This window comes from Nerophis lumbriciformis, linkage group LG10 (assembly GCF_033978685.3).
Source record: "Nerophis lumbriciformis linkage group LG10, RoL_Nlum_v2.1, whole genome shotgun sequence".
Taxonomy (NCBI): domain Eukaryota; kingdom Metazoa; phylum Chordata; class Actinopteri; order Syngnathiformes; family Syngnathidae; genus Nerophis; species Nerophis lumbriciformis.
In genome coordinates this window covers 52,635,692-52,655,547 of record NC_084557.2, presented here as the reverse complement: position 1 = coordinate 52,655,547, position 19,856 = coordinate 52,635,692, and the positions used below count along the sequence as shown (strand labels likewise).

The 19,856-nt window shown below is 39.0% G+C and overlaps 1 protein-coding gene across 1 annotated transcript in view; it reads left to right on the top strand.

Annotated features, from left to right (window-relative positions):
* The first annotated feature begins 593 nt into the window (after positions 1-593).
* Positions 594-19,856, top strand: part of b4galnt3b (beta-1,4-N-acetyl-galactosaminyl transferase 3b) — a 161,396-nt gene continuing 142,133 nt past the window's right edge. The window contains exon 1 of the mRNA XM_061969424.1: positions 594-1,060. Within this exon, the coding sequence (XP_061825408.1) occupies positions 922-1,060 (139 nt within the window). The 5' untranslated portion in view covers positions 594-921. The remainder of the gene's footprint in view (positions 1,061-19,856) is intronic.

The window sequence follows — 19,856 nt, the reverse complement described above, 5'->3', positions numbered from 1 at the left end:
GTCTTAATTATTAATCTAACAATATGTTTATTATTTAATTGTGTTGACGTTTGTGTGTTATTTTGACACCTTTTCTCGCTACATGAGACCAACAAAAACAAAGGAATCAGTTCATGATGCAATCTGTATCTATGTATACAAATTAGATTTTTTTTATACAATGTAAAATGACAAAAAATTAAAAAAAAGCCGTTTTAAATATGCTCTCAATTAATGATTTCAGCATTTTTATCTTCTATTTTCTATTCTATTTTCCTTTACCTGCCACAGGTAGTATTGTACTATCTCAAGATAGTTAATGTCACTCCTCCCAATTTGAAGGAGGTAGTGTCAAGTGTTCGGAAATATATACAAGTACTTTCGTTTCTGCATTTCAAAATAAAACTTTATTGAATTCCATCGTGACAAATAACTGTCTTTTGATGCCACCAAAATACACAATATTAATACGAGTACACACTATAGAATTCTCTAAATCAATTTTGTTTGAAATGACACGGTTATATTTTACTTTTGGCATAATACTGCTTTGATTTTGAATGCAGATAAGGTCTATTTCCGGCTAGTCATTGCCGCAGTGTGTGTGACTTCATAAAAGTGTGAATGGAGGTGGCGTGAAAGTCTTGTGTTTTTTTTGTGGTTGATGCTTTATAAGCAACAACAACAACAAAACTGCTCAAACTTTTAACTTTATTTTTAGTAACTTATTTCGTTCATTTGCAATGTTGCTAGTTTCCCCCTAAACGGACGCCGACCCGGGCCAGCGGAGACCACCCGGTCGCCGGTGTCGGAGCGCGCTCGGCGGGGTGAGAAGCCGCCACGAGTGGGGTCGGACCGGAGCGCCTCACCTCCCGGGATAGGACAAAGCAGAGCCCGGCGAATAGATGAAAAGACCCCCCCGCAGGAGCTAAGACTCCAGCCATGATCACCATGTTTTTCCCACTGAAGAAACTGCGACGTAATGGCAAATATGTCCTTTTTGGAGCCGTGCTGCTGCTGGGAGCGCTGGCCGTCTACCACGAGATGATTGCGGCCAAAGCGTGGACTGATGGCACCGGCGGTAAGTTCTCTTTCCCCCTGGAAACTAAACGTAAAAGTGCAGAAATGCTCACATATTCTCATTTATTTTGTGCAACATATTTAGTTCCGTTCAGTTTCAGTTTATTTAGATTCTAAATAAACTGAAACTGAACTGAACTAAATGGTGTCAAAGTCAAGGCCCACGGGCCAGATCCGGCCCGCGAATGAATGATCTATGGCCCCCGGGATGATATATGATTAGTACAGTGTTTTTCAACCGCGAGATACAGTCTGGTGTGCCATGGGCAGAGGTGGGTAGAGTAGCCAGAAATTGTACTCAAGTAAGAGTACTGTTACTTTAGAGATTTATTACTCAAGTAAAAGTAAGGAGTAGTCACCCAAATATTTACTTGAGTAAAAGTAAAAAGTATGTTGTGAAAAAACTACTCAAGTACTGAGTAACTGATGAGTAACAAACACACATATATATATATATATATATATATATATATATATATATATATATATATATACACATACCGTATTTTCCGCACTATAAGGCGCACCTAAAAACCACAGATTTTCTCAAAAGCTGACAGTGCGCCTTATAACCCGGTGCGCTTTATATATGGATAAATATTAAGATTCATTTTCATAAAGTTTCGGTCTCGTAACTACGGTAAACAGCCGCCATCTTTTTTCCCGGTAGAACAGGAAGCGCTTCTTCTTCCACGCAAGCAACCGCCAAGGTAAGCACCCGCCCCCATAGAACAGGAAGCGCTCCTTCTTCTACTGTAAGCAACCACCCGCCCGCGTAGAAGAAGAAAAAGCGCGTGGATATCACCGTACGTTTCATTTCCTTTGTGTGTTTACATCTGTAAAGACCACAAAATGGCTCCTACTAAACGACAGGGATCCGGTTCATGAAAAGACGCAATCTCTCCATCCGCACACGGATTACTATTTCACAGCAACTGATATTCCTGTGAACCGCACTGTGGATACAACGGGAGCACGTACGGTGAATATTCGCACCACAGGGAATGAGAAGTCATCCTTCACTGTGGTTCTAGCTTGCCATGCTAATGGCCAGAAACTTCCACCCATGGTGATATTCAAAAGGAAGACCTTGCCAAAAGAGACCTTTCCAGCCGGCGTCATCATAAAAGCTAACTCGAAGGGATGGATGAAGAAAAGATGAGCGAGTGGTTAAGGGAAGTTTAAGTTTACGCGAAGAGGCCGGGTGGCTTTTTTCACGCAGCTTCGTCCATGTTGATATACGACTCCATGCGCGCCCACATCACGCTGGTTTTAATATATTATTAAAGTTTGACTGACCTATTTGACTGTTTTTTTGACATTCCTTTAGCGCAGTTAGATGCGGCTTACAACACGGGGCGGCTTATAGGTGGACAAAGTTTTGAAATATGCCGTTCATTGAAGGCGCGGCTTATAACCCAGGGCGCCTTATGGTGCGGAAAATACGGTACATATACATTGATATATACAGTATATGATTTATATGTATTTATTTTGCTGTTTTTGTTGACATGTTAAAGGTGTTTTAATGAATATACATGCATGTTTAACACATATAGATTCCTTTCTTTCATGAAGACAAGAATATAAGTTGGTGTATTACCTGATTCTGATGACTTGCGTTGATTGTAATCAGACAGTAGTGATGATAACGTCCACGTTTTCAAATGGAGGAGAAGAAAAGTTCCTCCTTTCTGTCTAATACCACATGAAAGTGGTTGGTTTTTGGCATCTTATTTGTCCAGCTTCCATATTCGTTTTCATACACTTTACAAGAAATATATTGGGGTCAAACTCCTTAGCTTGTTTGCGCTGGCTTTCGGAGACTCTTGTTTTGAAAGCGCAGGCGCGATGGAGCGGCACTTTTATTGTGAAGACAGGAACTGTGCAGTCAGTCTTTAGGCTTTTGACGGGAAGTACGGTTGAAATAAAAAAGTATCTTTTTTCCTTCACACTTTTGATTGATTGATTGGAACTTGTATTAGTAGATTGCACAGTACAGTACACATTCCGTACAATTGACCACTAAATGGTAACACCCCAATAAGTTTTTACACTTGTTTAAGTCAGGTCATGTGACCACCTGGCTCTGTTTGATTGGTCCAACGTCACCAGTGACTGCATCTGATTGGTGGAACGAAGTGAAACGTCACCAGTAAGGCAGGCACTATGAAGGTCTGTCTGACAGACCAAAACAAACAAAGCGTGCATTAACAGATCGATAAAAATTAGTAGCGAGTAGCGAGCTGAATGTAGATAAAAGTAGCGGAGTAAAAGTAGCGTTTCTTCTCTATAAATATACTCAAGTAAAAGTAAAAGTATGTTGCATTAAAACTACTCTTAGAAGTACAATTTATCCCAAAAGTTACTCAAGTAGATGTAACGGAGTAAATGTAGCACGTTACTACCCACCTCTGGCCATGGGAGATGATTAGGGATGTCCGATAATGGCTTTTTGCCGATATTCCGATATTGTCCAACTCTTAATTACCGATACCGATAACAACCGATACCGATATATACAGACGTGGAATTAACACATTATTATGCCTAATTTGGACAACCAGATATGGTGAAGATAAGGTCCTTTTTAAAAATAAATAAATAAATAAATAAATAAATAAAAAATTCTTGAATAAAAAAGAAAGTAAAACAATATAAAAACAGTTACATAGAAACTAGTAATGAATGAAAATGAGTCAAATGAAGTGTTAAAGGTTAGTACTATTAGTGGAGCAGCAGCACGCACAATCATGTGTGCTTACGGACTGTATCCCTTGCAGACTGTATTGATATATATTGATATATAATGTAGGAACCTACCAGAATATTAATAACAGAAAGAAACAACCCTTTTGTGTGAATGAGTGTAAATGGGGGAGGGAGGTTTTTGGGGTTGGTGCACTAATTGTAAGTGTATCTTGTGTTTTAATAAAAATTAAAAAACATACTTGCCAACCTTGAGACCTCCGATTTCGGGAGGTGGGGGGCGGGGGTTGGGGGCGTGGTCGGGGTGGGGCGGGGGGGGCGTGGTTAAGATATATATATATATATAAGAAATACTTGACTTTCAGTGAATTCTAGCTATATATATATATATTTTATTACATATATATATATATATATAGAAATACTTGAATTTCAGTATTCATTTATTTACACATATACACACACATAACACTCCTCTACTCATTGTTGAGTTAAGGGTTGAATTGTCCATCCTTGTTCTATTCTCTGTCACTATTTCAGAACACACACATTATACAAATATACATTATAAAATCAATAAGAAAACGGGAGCTCTAATTTGGGAGTCTGAATTAGGATCAGAAGTTCCTATATAAACATTGCGCACTCACGTCGCCATTTTGTATTGATTACTGCAGCTGTGCACTGGATTCATTCACAAATACAAACTACAACTCACAAACACTTTAGAGTTGGGCTCCACCATCAGAATGTGTACTTCAACTTATAAAGATCACATGGATATTATTCAGTGAGTTGATTCACCAAAACTAACCTGTTATACAGGAGGAAAAAGCACACAGGACGTTTCAATTGTTCACAGACTGGTCGCGCTCATCAGAATGACAAGACACTTCCGGTCTGCAGGTGATAGCATTCAATTGGGAAGAAACGCCCTACTGCCCCCTACTGACCAATGTGAATACTGATAAATGTGTAATGACAGCTCCAAAAACGAATTCAAACCACAAAATAAAATAAATAAATCAACACAAAAATGTGACACATTATGGGTGGGTCACATATGCATGTACAGTAGATGGCAGTATTGTCCTGTTTAAAAGTGTCGCAACATTGCTGTTTACGGCAGACGAACTGCTTTACGGTAGACGCTGTTGTGTGTTGTCAACACGTCACTCAGGTCCGCATGGAGCTGGAGGGGGCGTGGCCTCCACCTCCGCCTGAATTTCGGGAGTTTTTCGGGAGGAAATTTGTCCCGGGAGGTTTTCGGGAGAGGCGCTGAATTTCGGGAGTCTCCCGGAAAATCCGGGAGGGTTGGCAAGTATGTTAAAAAAAATAAAAATAAACGATACCGATAATAATAAAAACGATACCGATATTTTCCGATATTACAGTTTAAAGCATTTAAAAGTAGGCCGATATTATCGGACATCTCTAATTAGAACAGTGTTTTTCAACCGCTAGTGTGCCGTGAGATACAGTCTGGTGTGCCGTGGGAGATGATCTAATTTCACCTATTTGGGTTAAAAATATTTTTTGCAAACCAGTAATTATAGTCTGCAAATGATGTGTTGTTGTTGAGTGTCGGTGCTGTCTAGAGCTCGGCAGAGTAACCGTGTAATACTCTTCCATATCAGTAGGTGGCAGAACAGCGGGAGGCAGTGTGCAGGCAAAAAGGTGTCTAATGCAGTGGTTCTTAACCTTGTTGGAGGTACCAAACCCCACCAGTTTCATATGTGCAAAATGTTTTTTCCATTCAAGAAAAAGTTATGTTTTTTTACTGGTGCACAAAAAACACCAGTAAAAGAACAAAACCAACACAGTGCATGAACTCACAACAAATTACACACCTTACACACAATAACATGAATTGAGTAACGTGGACCCCGACTTAAACAAGTTGAAAAACTTATTGGGGTGTTACCATTTAGTGGTCAATTGTACGGAATATGTACTGTACTGTGTAAACTGTACTGTTTCAAATAATGTATTCTCTTCCTTTGCAATCTGCTGGTAAAAGTTTCAATCGATCAATCAAAAAACCTGCAAATCAGATGGAAAAATAGAGGTAACATTGTTTGGGGGTATCCATAATACGCTGATAGTTAGAAGTTTTTATTTACACGTTAAGTCAGATGTCTCTTTACCTCCGTGGCGGCGGAGGCTCCGCCGAACCCCTGAGGCCGACTCGCCGAACCCCTAGGGTTCCATCGAACCCAGGTTAAGAACCACTGGTCTAATGCTTAAACCAAAAAGTGAGTGCCCCTAAGAAAAGGCATTGAAGCTTAGGGAAGGCTATGCAGAACTTGACTAAAACTGAACTGGCTACAAAGTAAACAAAAACAGAATGCTGGACGACAGCAAAGACTAACTGCGGCGCAAAGACGGCGTCCACAAAGTACATCCGAACGTGACATGACAATCAACAATGTCCACACAAAGAAGGATAAAAACAACTGAAATATTCTTGATTGCTAAAACAAAGTAGATGCGGGGAATATCGCTCCAAGGAAGACATGAAACTGCTACAGGAAAATACCAAAAAAAGAGAAAAAGCCACTAAAATAGGAGCGCAAGACAAGATCTAAAACACGAGCGCCATATTGATGCATGCTTGGTTATGCTTTAAAGCAGGGGTGCTCACACTTTTTCTGCAGGCGAGCTACTTTTCAATTGATCAAGTCGTGGGGATCTACCTCATTCATATATATCATTTATATTTACTTATTTATGAAATATATGTTTTTGTTAACAAGTTAAAGGTGTTTATTGATAATGCAAGCATGTTTAACACATATAGTTAATATTGTTAATACATTAAAGGTGTTTAATGATAATACAAGTATGTTTAATACATATAGTTAATATTGTTAACAAGTTAAAGGTGTTTAAAGATAATACAAGCATGTTTAACACATATAGTTAATATTATTAATAAGTTAAAGGTGGTTAAAAATAATACAAGCATGTTTAACACAAATAGTTAATATTGTTAACAACTTAAAGGTGGTTAAAGATAATACAAGCATGTTTAACACATATAGATTCCTTTCTTTCATGAAGACTAGAATATAAGTTGGTGTATTACCTGATTCTGATGACTTGCATTGATAGGAATCAGACAGTGGTGATGATAACGTCCGCATTTTCGAATGTAGGAGAAAAAAAGTCCTTCTTTTCTGTCCAATACCACATGAAAGTGGTTGGTTTTTGGCATCTTATTTGTCCAGCTTCCGTACTCCTTTGTATACACTTTACAAGAAATACATTGTCGGCAAACTCCGTAGCTTGCTAGCTTGTGCACGCCAGCTTTCTGAGACTCTTATTTTGGTAGCGCAACTGTGCAACTGTGCAGTCGGTCTTTGGAGTTTTGACGACAGGTACGGCGCCAGAGTATGTTGAAATAAAGTGTTTCTCGCCTTCCAGTCGGTAATTTTAATGAGCTGGCAGCAGCCAGCGTCATCTCAGAAGACCCTCGGGTGCCGTGAATGTCAATCAAGTGACGAAAATGACGTCATAGTGAAGATTTATGATCGCTCATTTTTAGGACTATTTTTTTAATGCCTGGCTGGTGATCGACTGACACACCCTCCGAGATCGACCGGTAGATCGCGATCGACGTAATGAGCACCCCTGCTTTAAAGTCATATCCAACAATTGCGACAACGACTTTTTACTGTCAACGGAGTTTAGTTTTTTAATGATTTCTGCTGGTGGTGTGCCTCCGCATTTTTTCAACGCAAAAAATGTGCCTCGGCTCAAAAAAAGGTTGAAAAACACTGGATTAGTATTAGAGCCGGCCCGCAGGCCACAGCCGCCTGCTGCTGTTTTGCACGCACCAATACCAATGTTGGCGCTAGCAATTTTCAAAACGGGGACCCAGGGACCCCATTAAGTCATAAAAATGGGGTCCCACTGTACATTTTTGGGGGTCCCACTTTTTTTTTTGGTAAGCGTTTTGAAAACAAATGATAAATGTATGCATTATCCTGTTGTATCTCACATTCTGTATCGTGTTTTGGAAAAAGGTTGTCATAAGGTCGTGAGTTCAAAACCCCGGCCGAGTCATACCAAAGACTATAACAATGGGAGCCATTACCTCCCTGCATCAAGGGTTGGAATTGGGAGTTAAATCACCAAAAAATGATTCCCAGGCGTGGCCACCGCTGCTGCTCACTGCTCCTCTCACCTCCCAGAGGGTGATCAAGGGTGATGGGTCAAATGCAGAGAGTAATCTCGCCACACCTAGTGTGTGTGTGTGACTATCATTGCTACTTTAACTTTAACTTACCGTATTTTCCGCACCATAAGGCGCCCTGGGTTATAAGCCGCGCCTTCAATGAACGGCATATTTCAAAACTTTGTCCACCTATAAGCCGCCCCGTGTTATAAGCCGCATCTAACTGCGCTAAAGGAATGTCAAAAAAACAGTCAGATAGGTCAGTCAAACTTTAATAATATATTAAAAACCAACGTGATGTGGGCGCGCATGGAATCGTATATCAACATGGACAGAGCTGTGTGAAAAAAGCCACCCGGCCTCTTCGCGTAAACTTAAACTTACCTTAACCACTCGCTCATCCTTTCTTCATCCATCCCTTCGAGTTAGCTTTTATGATGACGCCGGCTGGAAAGGTCTCTTTTGGCAAGGTCTTCCTTTTGAATATCACCATGGGTGGAAGTTTCTGGCCATTAGCATGGCAAGCTAGAACCACAGTGAAGGATGACTTCTCATTCCCTGTGGTGCGAATATTCACCGTACGTGCTCCCGTTGTATCCACAGTGCGGTTCACAGGAATATCAGTTGCTGTGAAATAGTAATCCGTGTGCGGATGGAGAGATTGCGTCTTTTCATGAACCGGAAACCTGTCGCTTAGTAGGAGCCATTTTGTGGTCTTTACAGATGTAAACACACAAAGGAAATGAAACGTACGGTGATATCCGCGCGCTTTTTCTTCTTCTACGCGGGCGGGTGGTTGCTTACAGTAGAAGAAGAAGCGCTTCCTGTTCTATGGGGGCGGGTGCTTACCTTGGCGGTTGCTTGCGTAGAAGAAGAAGCGCTTCCTGTTCTACCGGGAAAAAAGATGGCGGCTGTTTACCGTAGTTACGAGACCGAAACTTTATGAAAATGAATCTTAATATTTATCCATGTATAAAGCGCACCGGGTTATAAGGCGCACTGTCAGCTTTTGAGAAAATTTGTGGTTTTTAGGTGCGCCTTATAGTGCGGAAAATACGGTAGTTATAAACATTCACTTTCTTCTTTCCTTCGTGGATCTCAACTTTATTTATTTTTCTATATTTTTATTGTAATATTTCCAGAATGTGTTTGTTCTATTTTTGGCCAAAGTATGTAAAAGAAAACAATCTGAAGTTGTCTTTTATTTTTTTAGTTTTAATGCCATGATTTTAAATAGTCCGGCCCGCGTGTGCACAGACTTTCCTCCACGCGGCCCCTGAGCTAAAATGACTTTGACACCCCTGATTTAGAACATGCATACGACACAATGTAGTGCAGGGGTCCCCGACCTTTTTTGCACCAGGGACCGCTTTAATGTAGGCATTATTTACAGGGACCGGCTTGCCATTTGAACTAGGGATGTCCCGATCCAGGTTTTTGTACTTCCGATCCGATACCGATATTGTTTTTGCACTTCCGATCCGATACCGATACTGACCGATACCGATACTGACCGATAATGGCCTATCCGAGCATGTATTAAAGTTTCAAGTTATTTAGCCTACTTAGTTGTCAGAATCATGTTGAAAAGGGTTTTAGTACTCTTGATAACAACTAGCCAGCTGAATTAGGGGAGTTTGAATAATACACAATGGTTGGTAACAAGAAACTGACCTGTTTATTCAAGGATAAACACAAAATAGACAAAATTATACATGACAAACAGAAATGGCATCATTGAACTAGGGCTGGGCGATATGGCCTTTTTTTAATATTGCGATATTTTAAGGCTACACAATATATATCTCCATATTTTGCCTTAGCCTTGAATGAACACTTAATGCATATAATCACAGCAGTATGATGATTCTATGTGTTTTGATTGATTGATTGAGACTTTTATTAGTAGGTTGCACAGTGAAGTACATATTCCGTACAATTGACCACTAAATGGTAACACCCCAATAAGTTTTTACACTTGTTTAAGACGGGGTCCACTTAAATTGATTCATGATACAGATATATACTATCAGATATATACTATCATCATAATACAGTCATCACACAAGATAATCACATTGAATTATTTACATTATTTATAATCCAGGGTGTGGAGGGCGGCGCCGGATGTAAGTGTCAAAAAGACAGCCAAAAGAGTTTGATATGAGAATAAATCTAAAGTTAAAATATAGGGTAGAAATGCACCCAGGAAATGTAGTCTTGATTTTCAAAATGTTCTTTCAAGGCTTGCATGTCTACATTAAAACATTCTTCTTCATACTGCATTAATATATGCTACTTTTAAACTTTCATGCAGAGAAGGAAATCACAACTAAAAAAATCAAAAAATTTTTCATACGGTGTTGATGTGGACATTTTTGCCATTTTGATGGTGTGGACGTGTGGCACCGAATGGAGATAAGCGTCTTGACAGACGTCAAAATATTTGAACAATGATGACGAAAACTGTTGTGTCTGTCGTGTCCGTGTGTCGAAAATTGTTATGCGCTTATTTTTTTATTTGATTTTGTGCGTGGCATAGATTTGCCGTGCGCAGAGGACGCTTGAGCAGGCGCGCACCTTAGCGGCTGCGCTAGCATCACAGCTAACGTTAGCCATGCCGCTACCTCGCTCTCTGCTGGGAGAGGACGTATACGTATGTGACGTGTGTAAGGCTGAAACGACGCGTCGACGTAGTCGACGTCATCGGTTACGTAAATACGTCGACGCCGTTTTTATGCTTCGACGCGTCGCATATTTACGTCACACTGCCGTCATGGCGGAGCGCAAAGCAGACGATGCGAGCGGTGCGAGCGAGGGGAAAAAAGCACGCCAAAAGTCGTCAAAAGTGTGGGAGTATTTCAATAAACAAATGTATATAATTCGGCATTATTTCGGCCAGTCGGCTTATAAAATCAGAGCCGATCAGTTTACGTTCACGCGCAGGTATAACGCGGCGCGCTCCTGTCTCATCTGCTGGTGCGCGAGCCCGGTAATTAGACCGCTGTGTCAAATCAAGGAGTACAAAAGACGCCAGCGCAGAGTGGAAAAAGGTTTAGTTCATTACAGATAACCAAGAGTTGTGCCAAAAGTATGTAAGATTTAATATTTCTCTTCGTGGGTGTGGCGCACCTGTTGCGCTGGTGAGATGGGGGGGGGGGGGGGGGGGGGGTTGTGTGCATGTAGCGTGCTTAGTCTGGAGGCTAAATACACACAGTGTGTTATGTAACTGTTGTTTAGTGTTGATATTCTTTGCTTAGTTTGATAAATGTTGGAGCAGTTTGCTTCATCAGGAGGGTGAAGTCGCTCAATTTAAAGTGTTGGATTTAACTGTGTTGGTGAGGGCGTAGAAAAAGGGGCATTTTTCTACCAGTAGACAGCGTTTAAGATTGAGTGTTTCACTGCTAAATTAATAATATATTTATATTGAATATAGATTTTAAATATGTATCTAAATAGGTGGTTAATTGGTTAGGTATTTATGTATTTGCATATTGGGTTTTCTGTTGCATTTATCTATTGTGTTTCTGGTGTTAAATGTATTTTATATGTATCTTGGTGCATTTATGTTGAGACAATTTATTTAAAATCTGTTTTAACTTAAAGGGAAAAGATGTGTCCATTTTCTTGCACTTGTTTAATGGTTAAGAGTTTGATAGCCTAATTAATAGTTGTAAATTATGGGATTGATAATTGATTGATTTTTTACAGCATGTTAATCTTGTGGTGTTTTGTCCTTAAAGGTTTTTCACCTACTAAAGAAGCTAAAGGCTACTAAAGGCTACTAAAGGCTACTAAAGACAGCTAAAGAAACTAAAGTCTATTAACACTGCTAAAGACTGCTAAAAAGACTAAAGAAGAAAAAAGAAGCTGTTTCTTGGTTGGAAAAACTGTTGCAAACTAAAGGAAAATAAAAGGAAAAAGTAACTACGGTCTGGTCTTTTGAGTGAAATCCAGAAGCCACATTCAGCATTGGTACATCCCTTCAAGTGTGGGATAAGCACAGCGAAAAAAGCAAAACACTTGACAGTTGTTGTATGCACACTGTGTCGAGCGGAAATGGCCTATCATAGCAGCACAACGGCTATGAAGGAACATTTGAAAAGAAAACACCCGACAGCGTTCTTGCCATCACCATCAACTAGTCAACTCCGCGTGAGTATACATTGTCATCATTACACAAAATCATGAATGTGTCATTTGTATCTGCGTTGTAAATTCATAAACTAAAACACTGTTTCGCTCTGAGAGGTGCGTTTGGCATGCCTGTTCAGTGTTTACAAAGACGCGCTCCTCTTTAACGCTAACGTTAATTAGTTGTGCAAATACCTTTTACAACATTAACAGTTACATATACTATGTACAAACCAACAATTAACTTTCACTTTAATCATACTATCATTGTTGTGTTATTAAGCAAAATAAGCAATACTTTTACTTTTGTTGAAATGTTTACACTGTTACAGAATATTTCGTTTTGCACTTTTTTGTATTGGATGTTTATCTTTATTTTTGCACATTTTAAAGCAAAATAAGCAATACTTTTACTTTAGAAATGCTTATACTATTGCAGAATATTAAGATTTGCACTGGATGTTTACTTTTATATTTGCACATTAAAAAGCAAATAAGCTACTTTTAATTTTGTTAAATGTTAAAAGTTTTAAATGTTTACATTGTTACAGAATATTTTGTCATGTTGTTGTCAATGTTGACTGAGTGGCCATACTTTTTTTTTTGTATATAAAAGTCATGCCTTTTGAAAAAACTGGCCAACATTTATTTTTTTCATCTTCATTTTAAATAAAAAAAATAATCGGTAAAAGGAAAAATAATCTATAGATTAATCGAAAAAATAATCTATAGATTAACCGATTAATCGAAAAAAATAATCTATAGATTAATCGATAGAAAAATAATCGTTAGCTGCAGCCTTAGACGTGTGACGTATATGTATGTGACGTATGACGTGACAGTATGTGACGTGTGTAAGAAGGTGCGCTTGCTGTCTGTGAGAGGGAGACACAGGAAAGAGTGAGAAGAGCCTGTCGTGTAATGCCAGCAGCTAAAAGCAACTGCGTGAGAATTGTGGATGTGTTGAAGGTGTGCTGGAAAATGCAGAACGGAAATTACGGAGCAGCAGAAAAGTGGAATGTATTATTTAAATAGGTGCGTTGGAAAACACGGATCTGGATCGGCATTTTCCCATGCTTTGCCGATACGCAATTTTTGGCAAATATCGGCAGCCGATCCGATCCAAATATCGGATCGGGACATCCCTAATTTGAACACAGCAAGAATAAGTGCATGAAAAATACAAGTCACTCTAACGCTGAATTAGTGCTTCTTTGCCATGAGATGCAGATGGAAATCAGCCTTTGGCTACAATCTGTCACTTTTCTGTCTGATATGTTCATCAATGTGCATTGGATCATGTCACAAAGTTAGAACAACTTCCCATGAGGAGTTATATTCTACATCTATAAACAAGCTCATAGGTGTGTCTAGTGCACAGGTGTCAAACTCAATCTTTGTCTCAATTTTAAAAAAAAAGGGTATTGAAGATGTTGATCATAATTCTTGTTGTGTGTACTTAGTGAACACTTGTAGTTTGAACAGTCTCTTAAAGTGAATCATATTGCTGATTTGTTTCATTTATTTGCTTCATCCATTTAATTCCACGTACTGATATACCGTATTTTCCGCACCATAAGGCGCCCTGGGTTATAAGCCGCGCCTTCAATGAACGGCATATTTCAAAACTTTGTCCACCTATAAGCCGCCCCGTGTTATAAGCCGCATCTAACTGCGCTAAAGGAATGTCAAAAAAACAGTCAGATAGGTCAGTCAAACTTTAATAATATATTAAAAACCAGCGTGATGTGGGCGCGCATGGAGTCGTATATCAACATGGACGGAGCTGCGTGAAAAAAGCCACCCGGCCTCTTCGCGTAAACTTCCCTTAACCACTCGCTCATCTTTTCTTCATCCATCCATCCCTTCGAGTTAGCTTTTATGATGACGCCGGCTGGAAAGGTCTCTTTTGGCAAGGTCTTCCTTTTGAATATCACCATGGGTGGAAGTTTCTGGCCATTAGCATGGCAAGCTAGAACCACAGTGAAGGATGACTTCTCATTCCCTGTGGTGCGAATATTCACCGTACGTGCTCCCGTTGTATCCACAGTGCGGTTCACAGGAATATCAAAAGTCAGTGGAACCTCGTCCATGTTGATAATGTTCTCTGGCCGGATCTTTTTTTCAGCTATCTTGTTTTTACAATATGCACGGAAAGTAGCCAGCTTTTCTTGAAAGTCTTTAGGCAGTTGCTGTGAAATAGTAGTCCGTGTGCGGATGGAGAGATTGCGTCTTTTCATGAACCAGAAACCTGTGGCTTAGTAGGAGCCATTTTGTGGTCTTTACAGATGTAAACACACAAAGGAAATGAAACGTAATATCCGCGCGCTTCTTCTTCTTCTACGGGGGCGGGTGGTTGCTTACAGTAGAAGAAGAAGCGCTTCCTGTTCTATGGGGGCGGGTGCTTACCTTGGCGGTTGCTTGCGTAGAAGAAGAAGCACTTCCGCTTCTACGGGGAAAAAAGATGGCGGCTGTTTACCGTAGTTGCGAGACCGAAACTTTATGAAAATGAATCTTAATATTAATCCATATATAAAGCGCACCGGGTTATAAGCCGCACTGTCAGCTTTTGAGTAAATTTGTGGTTTTTAGGTGCGGCTAATAGTGCGGAAAATACGGTACTAAAGGTTTTAAGTGTTGTACGTGCGTACAAATGTTTTAAATTACATTTTCCTCTAATTTTATATTTCTCCTCTTTTGTTGAGAATAGTTGTTGTACAAACCCCGTTTCCATATGAGTTGGGAAATTGTGTTAGATGTAAATATAAACGGAATACAATGATTTGCAAATTATTTTCAACCCATATGCAGTTGAATATGCTACAAAGACAACATATTTGATGTTCAAACTCATAAATGTTTTTGTTTTTTTGCAAATAATCATTAACTTTAGAATTTGATGCCAGCAACACGTGCCAAAGAAGTTGGGAAAGGTGGCAATAAATACTGATAAAGTTGAGGAATGCTCATCAAACACTTATTTGGAACATCCCACAGGTGTGCAGGCTAATTGGGAACAGGTGGGTGCCATGATTGGGTATGAAAGTAGATTCCATGAAATGCTCAGTCATTCACAAACAAGGATGGGGTGAGGGTCACCACTTTGTCAACAAATGCGTGAGCAAATTGTTGAACAGTTTAAGAAAAAACTTTCTCAACCAGCCATTGCAAGGAATTTAGGGACTTCACCATCTACGGTCCGTAATATCATCAAAGGGTTCAGAGAATCTGGAGAAATCACTGCACGTAAGCAGCTAAGCCCGTGACCTTCCATCCCTCAGGCTGTACTGCATCAACAAGCGACAGCAGTGTGTAAAGGATATCACCACATGGGCTGAGGAACACTTCAGAAACCCACTCTCAGTAACTACAGTTGGTCGCTACATCTGTAAGTGCAAGTTAAAACTCTCCTATGCAAGGCGAAAACCGTTTATCAACAACACCCAGAAACGCCGTCGGCTTCGCTGGGCCTGAGCTCATCTAAGATGGACTGATACAAAGTGGAAAAGTGTTCTGTGGTCTGAGGAGTCCACATTTCAAATTGTTTTTGGAAACTGTGGACGTCGAGAGGAAAAGAACCATCCGGATTGTTATAGGCGCAAAGTGTAAAAGGCAGCATGTGTGATGGTATGGAGGTGTATTAGTGCCCAAGACATGGGTAACTTACACATCTGGGAAGGCACCATTAATGCTGAAAGGTGCATACAGGTTTTGGAGCAACATATGTTGCCATCCAAGCAACGTTACCATGGACGCCCCTGCTTATTTCAGCAAGACAATGCCAAGCCACGTGTTACAACAGTGTGGTTTCATAGTAAAAGAGTGCGGGTACTAGACTGGCCTGCCTGTAGTCCAGACCCGTCTCCCATTGAAAATGTGTGGCGCATTATGAAGCCTAAAATAGCTCAACAGAGACCCCCGGACTGTTGAACAACTTAAGCTGTACATCAAGCAAGAATGGGAAAGAATTCCACTTCAAAAATGTGTCTTCTCAGTTCCCAATCGTTTATTGAGTGTTGTTAAAAGAAAAGGCCATGTAACACAGTGGTGAACATGCCCTTTCCCAACTACTTTGGCACGTGTTGCAGGCATTTTGTAATTTTTATTTTATTTATTTTTTCATAAAGAAATACAATTGATTGTTGATTTAATTAAAAAAAAAAAAAATAATATTTTTGTATTTATTTTTTAATTTTTTTTTAATTTCTTGTGAGGCCCGGTACCAATCGGTGGTTGGGAACCACTGCTCTATACCATTTTAGCCCTCAACATACCATAGCTGCTTGTATACCCAATCATGGCACCCACCTGTTCCCAACTTATTTTGATATCATGTTTAGGGCTGCAGCTAACGATTATTTTTCTATCGATTAATCCATAGATTATTTTTTCGATTAATCGGTTAATCTATAGATTATTTTTTCGATTAATCTATAGATTATTTTTCCTTTTACCGATTTTTTATTTTATTTAAAATGAAGAGGAAAAAATAAATGTAGGCCAGTTTTTTCAAAAGGCATGGCTTTTATTTACAAAAAAAAAAGTATGGCCACTCAGTCAACATTGACAACAACATGACAAAATATTCTGTAACAATATAAACATTTAAAACTTTTAACATTTAACAAAATTAAAAGTAGCTTATTTGCTTTTTAATGTGCAAATATAAAAGTAAACATCCAGTGCAAATCTTAATATTCTGGAATAGTATAAGCATTTCAAAAGTAAAAGTATTGCTTATTTTGCTTTAAAATGTGCAAAAATAAAGATAAACATCCAATACAAAAAAGTGCAAAACGGAAATATTCTGTAACAAGTGTAAACATTTCAACAAAAGTAAAAGTATTGCTTATTTGCTAAAATGTGCAAAAATAAAGCTAAACATCCAATACAAAAAAGTGTACAGTGTAAACATTTCAACAAAAGTAAAAGTATTGCTTATTTTGCTTAATAACACAACAATGATAGTATGATTAAAGTGAAAGTTAATTGTTGGTTTGTACATAGTATATGTAACTGTTAATGTTGTAAAAGGTATTTGCACAACTAATTAACGTTAGCGTTTGTGACACGTCTTGTGCCGTGGGGTTCTTTCAGGACCGACAGACTGAACGCCAGACGGCTTTGCCAGGTTTACAATCTTTTAATTTTACACAAAGTCTTTTCTCTTCCAACTGCGCGGATCGCGCACCTGGGCACGATTGCGGCGTCGCTCCCGGCGCGCCCCGCCTCGCCGCTCGCTCGCCGCCGCCGCCTCTCCACAGCGTTAAAGAGGAGCGCGTCTTTGTAAACACTGAACAGGCACGCCAAACGCGCCTCTCAGAGCGAAACGGTGCTTTAGTTTATGAATTTACAACGCAGATACAAATGACACATTCATGTTTTTGTGTAATAATGACAACGTATACGCACGCGGACGATTGACTTGTTGATGGTGATGGCAAGAACGCTGTCGGGGGTTTTCTTTTCAAATGTTCGTTCATAGCCGTTGTGCTGCTATGATAGGCCATTTCCGCTCGACACAGTGTGCATACAACAACATTATTAGGCCGTTTATTGAAATACTCCCACACTTTTGACGACTTTTGGCGTGCTTTTTCCCCCTCGCTCGCATCGTCTGCTTTGCGCTCCGCCATGACAGTAAAGTAGTGTGACGTAAATATGCGACGCGCCGACGCACAAAAACGGCGTCGACGTATTTACGTAACCGATGACGTCGACTACGTCGACGCGTCGTTTCAGCCTTAATCATGTTGATGACGATTGTTTACATCTCAGACAATTTGGGATAAGCCATCATCAAAATGATAGGAAAATAAAGGTGAGGCAAATGCCACCGTGTAGTGAGATACTAAGTTGACATTTGAAGTTGAATGAATGGGCTTATGCACGATATTCCAACTTTTTGAGTTTCACCTGTACAATGGAATGCACATGACATGTCACATGATCATAAAAAAAGGCAGATCATTTGTTCGCACGTAACCGCTCACTGGTGTGCATAATCCAAGGAAGTGCGTTTAAATATTAACTGAACTATAAAGTCAGACATTCTTTTCAGCCTTTGCAATGTTTTTATTTTCATACATTTGCACAACAGAAGTTTTCAGGGTGATTTATTGCGGGAGGCTAATAATGCAGGTGAAACAACAGGTCGTGGAGGGGGGGGAGGTCAGGAGGTCAGGTCACAGTTTTTTAAGCGTCGTGTCACGTTGACTAACCACACTTCCTGCTCGAGCCTTTTTAACCTCCTTTGCACATCGCGGTTTAACGTCAAGAGTGTAGATGAGATGTACTAGAGATGATAGCAGTGAAAGAGTCAGACTGATGTGTGACAAACAACAACACACACACACACACACATTATTGTATTCCTTACCTTCTTGAGACCTCCGAAAAATGCCTCCCTCTTTAAGACCACCCTTTCTAGATATATAAAGATGTGTATTTACAACATTAATAACATATACAAACATAAACAAGCTTGTTGTGAAAAATGAGTTGGAATTTCACAAGAAAAAGGTCACAATTTCACAAGAAAAAGCTAGAATTTTGGCAGTATTATAATAAAAGTCGTCATTTTACTCAACGCAAGTCAACATTTTACAAGAAAAACGGAACATTTGTGCAATATTATGATAAAAGTTGGAATTTTACTCAATAACAGTCGCAATTTTACAAGAAAAAGCTTAACATTTTGGCAATTTTAATGAAAAGAGTCGTAATTTTACTCGACAAAAGTCGCAATTTTATAAGAAAACTTTAAAATGTTGGCAATATTATAAAAATAATCGGAATTTTAGTCGGCAAAATAATGACAAAAGTCATAATTTTACTCCAAAAATGTCACCCTTTTACAAGAACACCAAAAAAATTGGCAATATTGTGATAAGTCAGAATTTTATATGAAAAATGTCGCCATTATGCATTAAAAAGTAATCATTTTACATTTAAAAAAAAAGTAATAATTTTATACGAAAATATTGCAATATTACAGAAAGAATATGAGAAATTGTTCCCAATTTTATAAAAAAAAAAAGTCAACACATTGTGAGATAAAGACTGCTTTTAGTTAATTTTTTATTTTTGAATTATTTGTTTGTACTTGGTTTTTAATCTTCATTATTTACTTCAAGTTATTACAGTATGTCTCTGTATACATATTTATTTATTTTTTTTAATTAATTTTGGCCAAAGGGGGTGCATTTCAATTTCTTACACACACTTGTTATTTCATATGTTGACCAGAGGGGGAGCACTTTCAAAACCGACACGCAATCCCTCCTTTTTGGGACCACCCTCATTTTGATAGATGTCACCACAAAATGAGACATTGTCTATTAGATGCAATGTTATTGATTTATGTCATCGCTTGTTCACACCTCCTCATATGGAAGATACTTTTCCTTCTTCATGTCTCAAGAAGGCTAGAAATACAAGAACACACACACACACACACACACACACACACACACACACACACACACACACACACACACACACACACACACACACACATTCTTGTATTTGTTACCTTCTTGAGACATGACAACAATGCCTACCTCTTTAAGACCACCCTTTCTAGATATATAAAGAAGTGTATTTACAACATTAATAATATATACATACTATGCACTTATAAAAAAAGCTTGTTGTGAAAAATGAGTTGGAATTTCACAAGAAAAACCTAGAATTTTGGCAGTATTATAAAAAGTCGTCATTTTACTCAACGCAAGTCACAATTTTACAAGAAAAACTGAACATTTGTGCAATA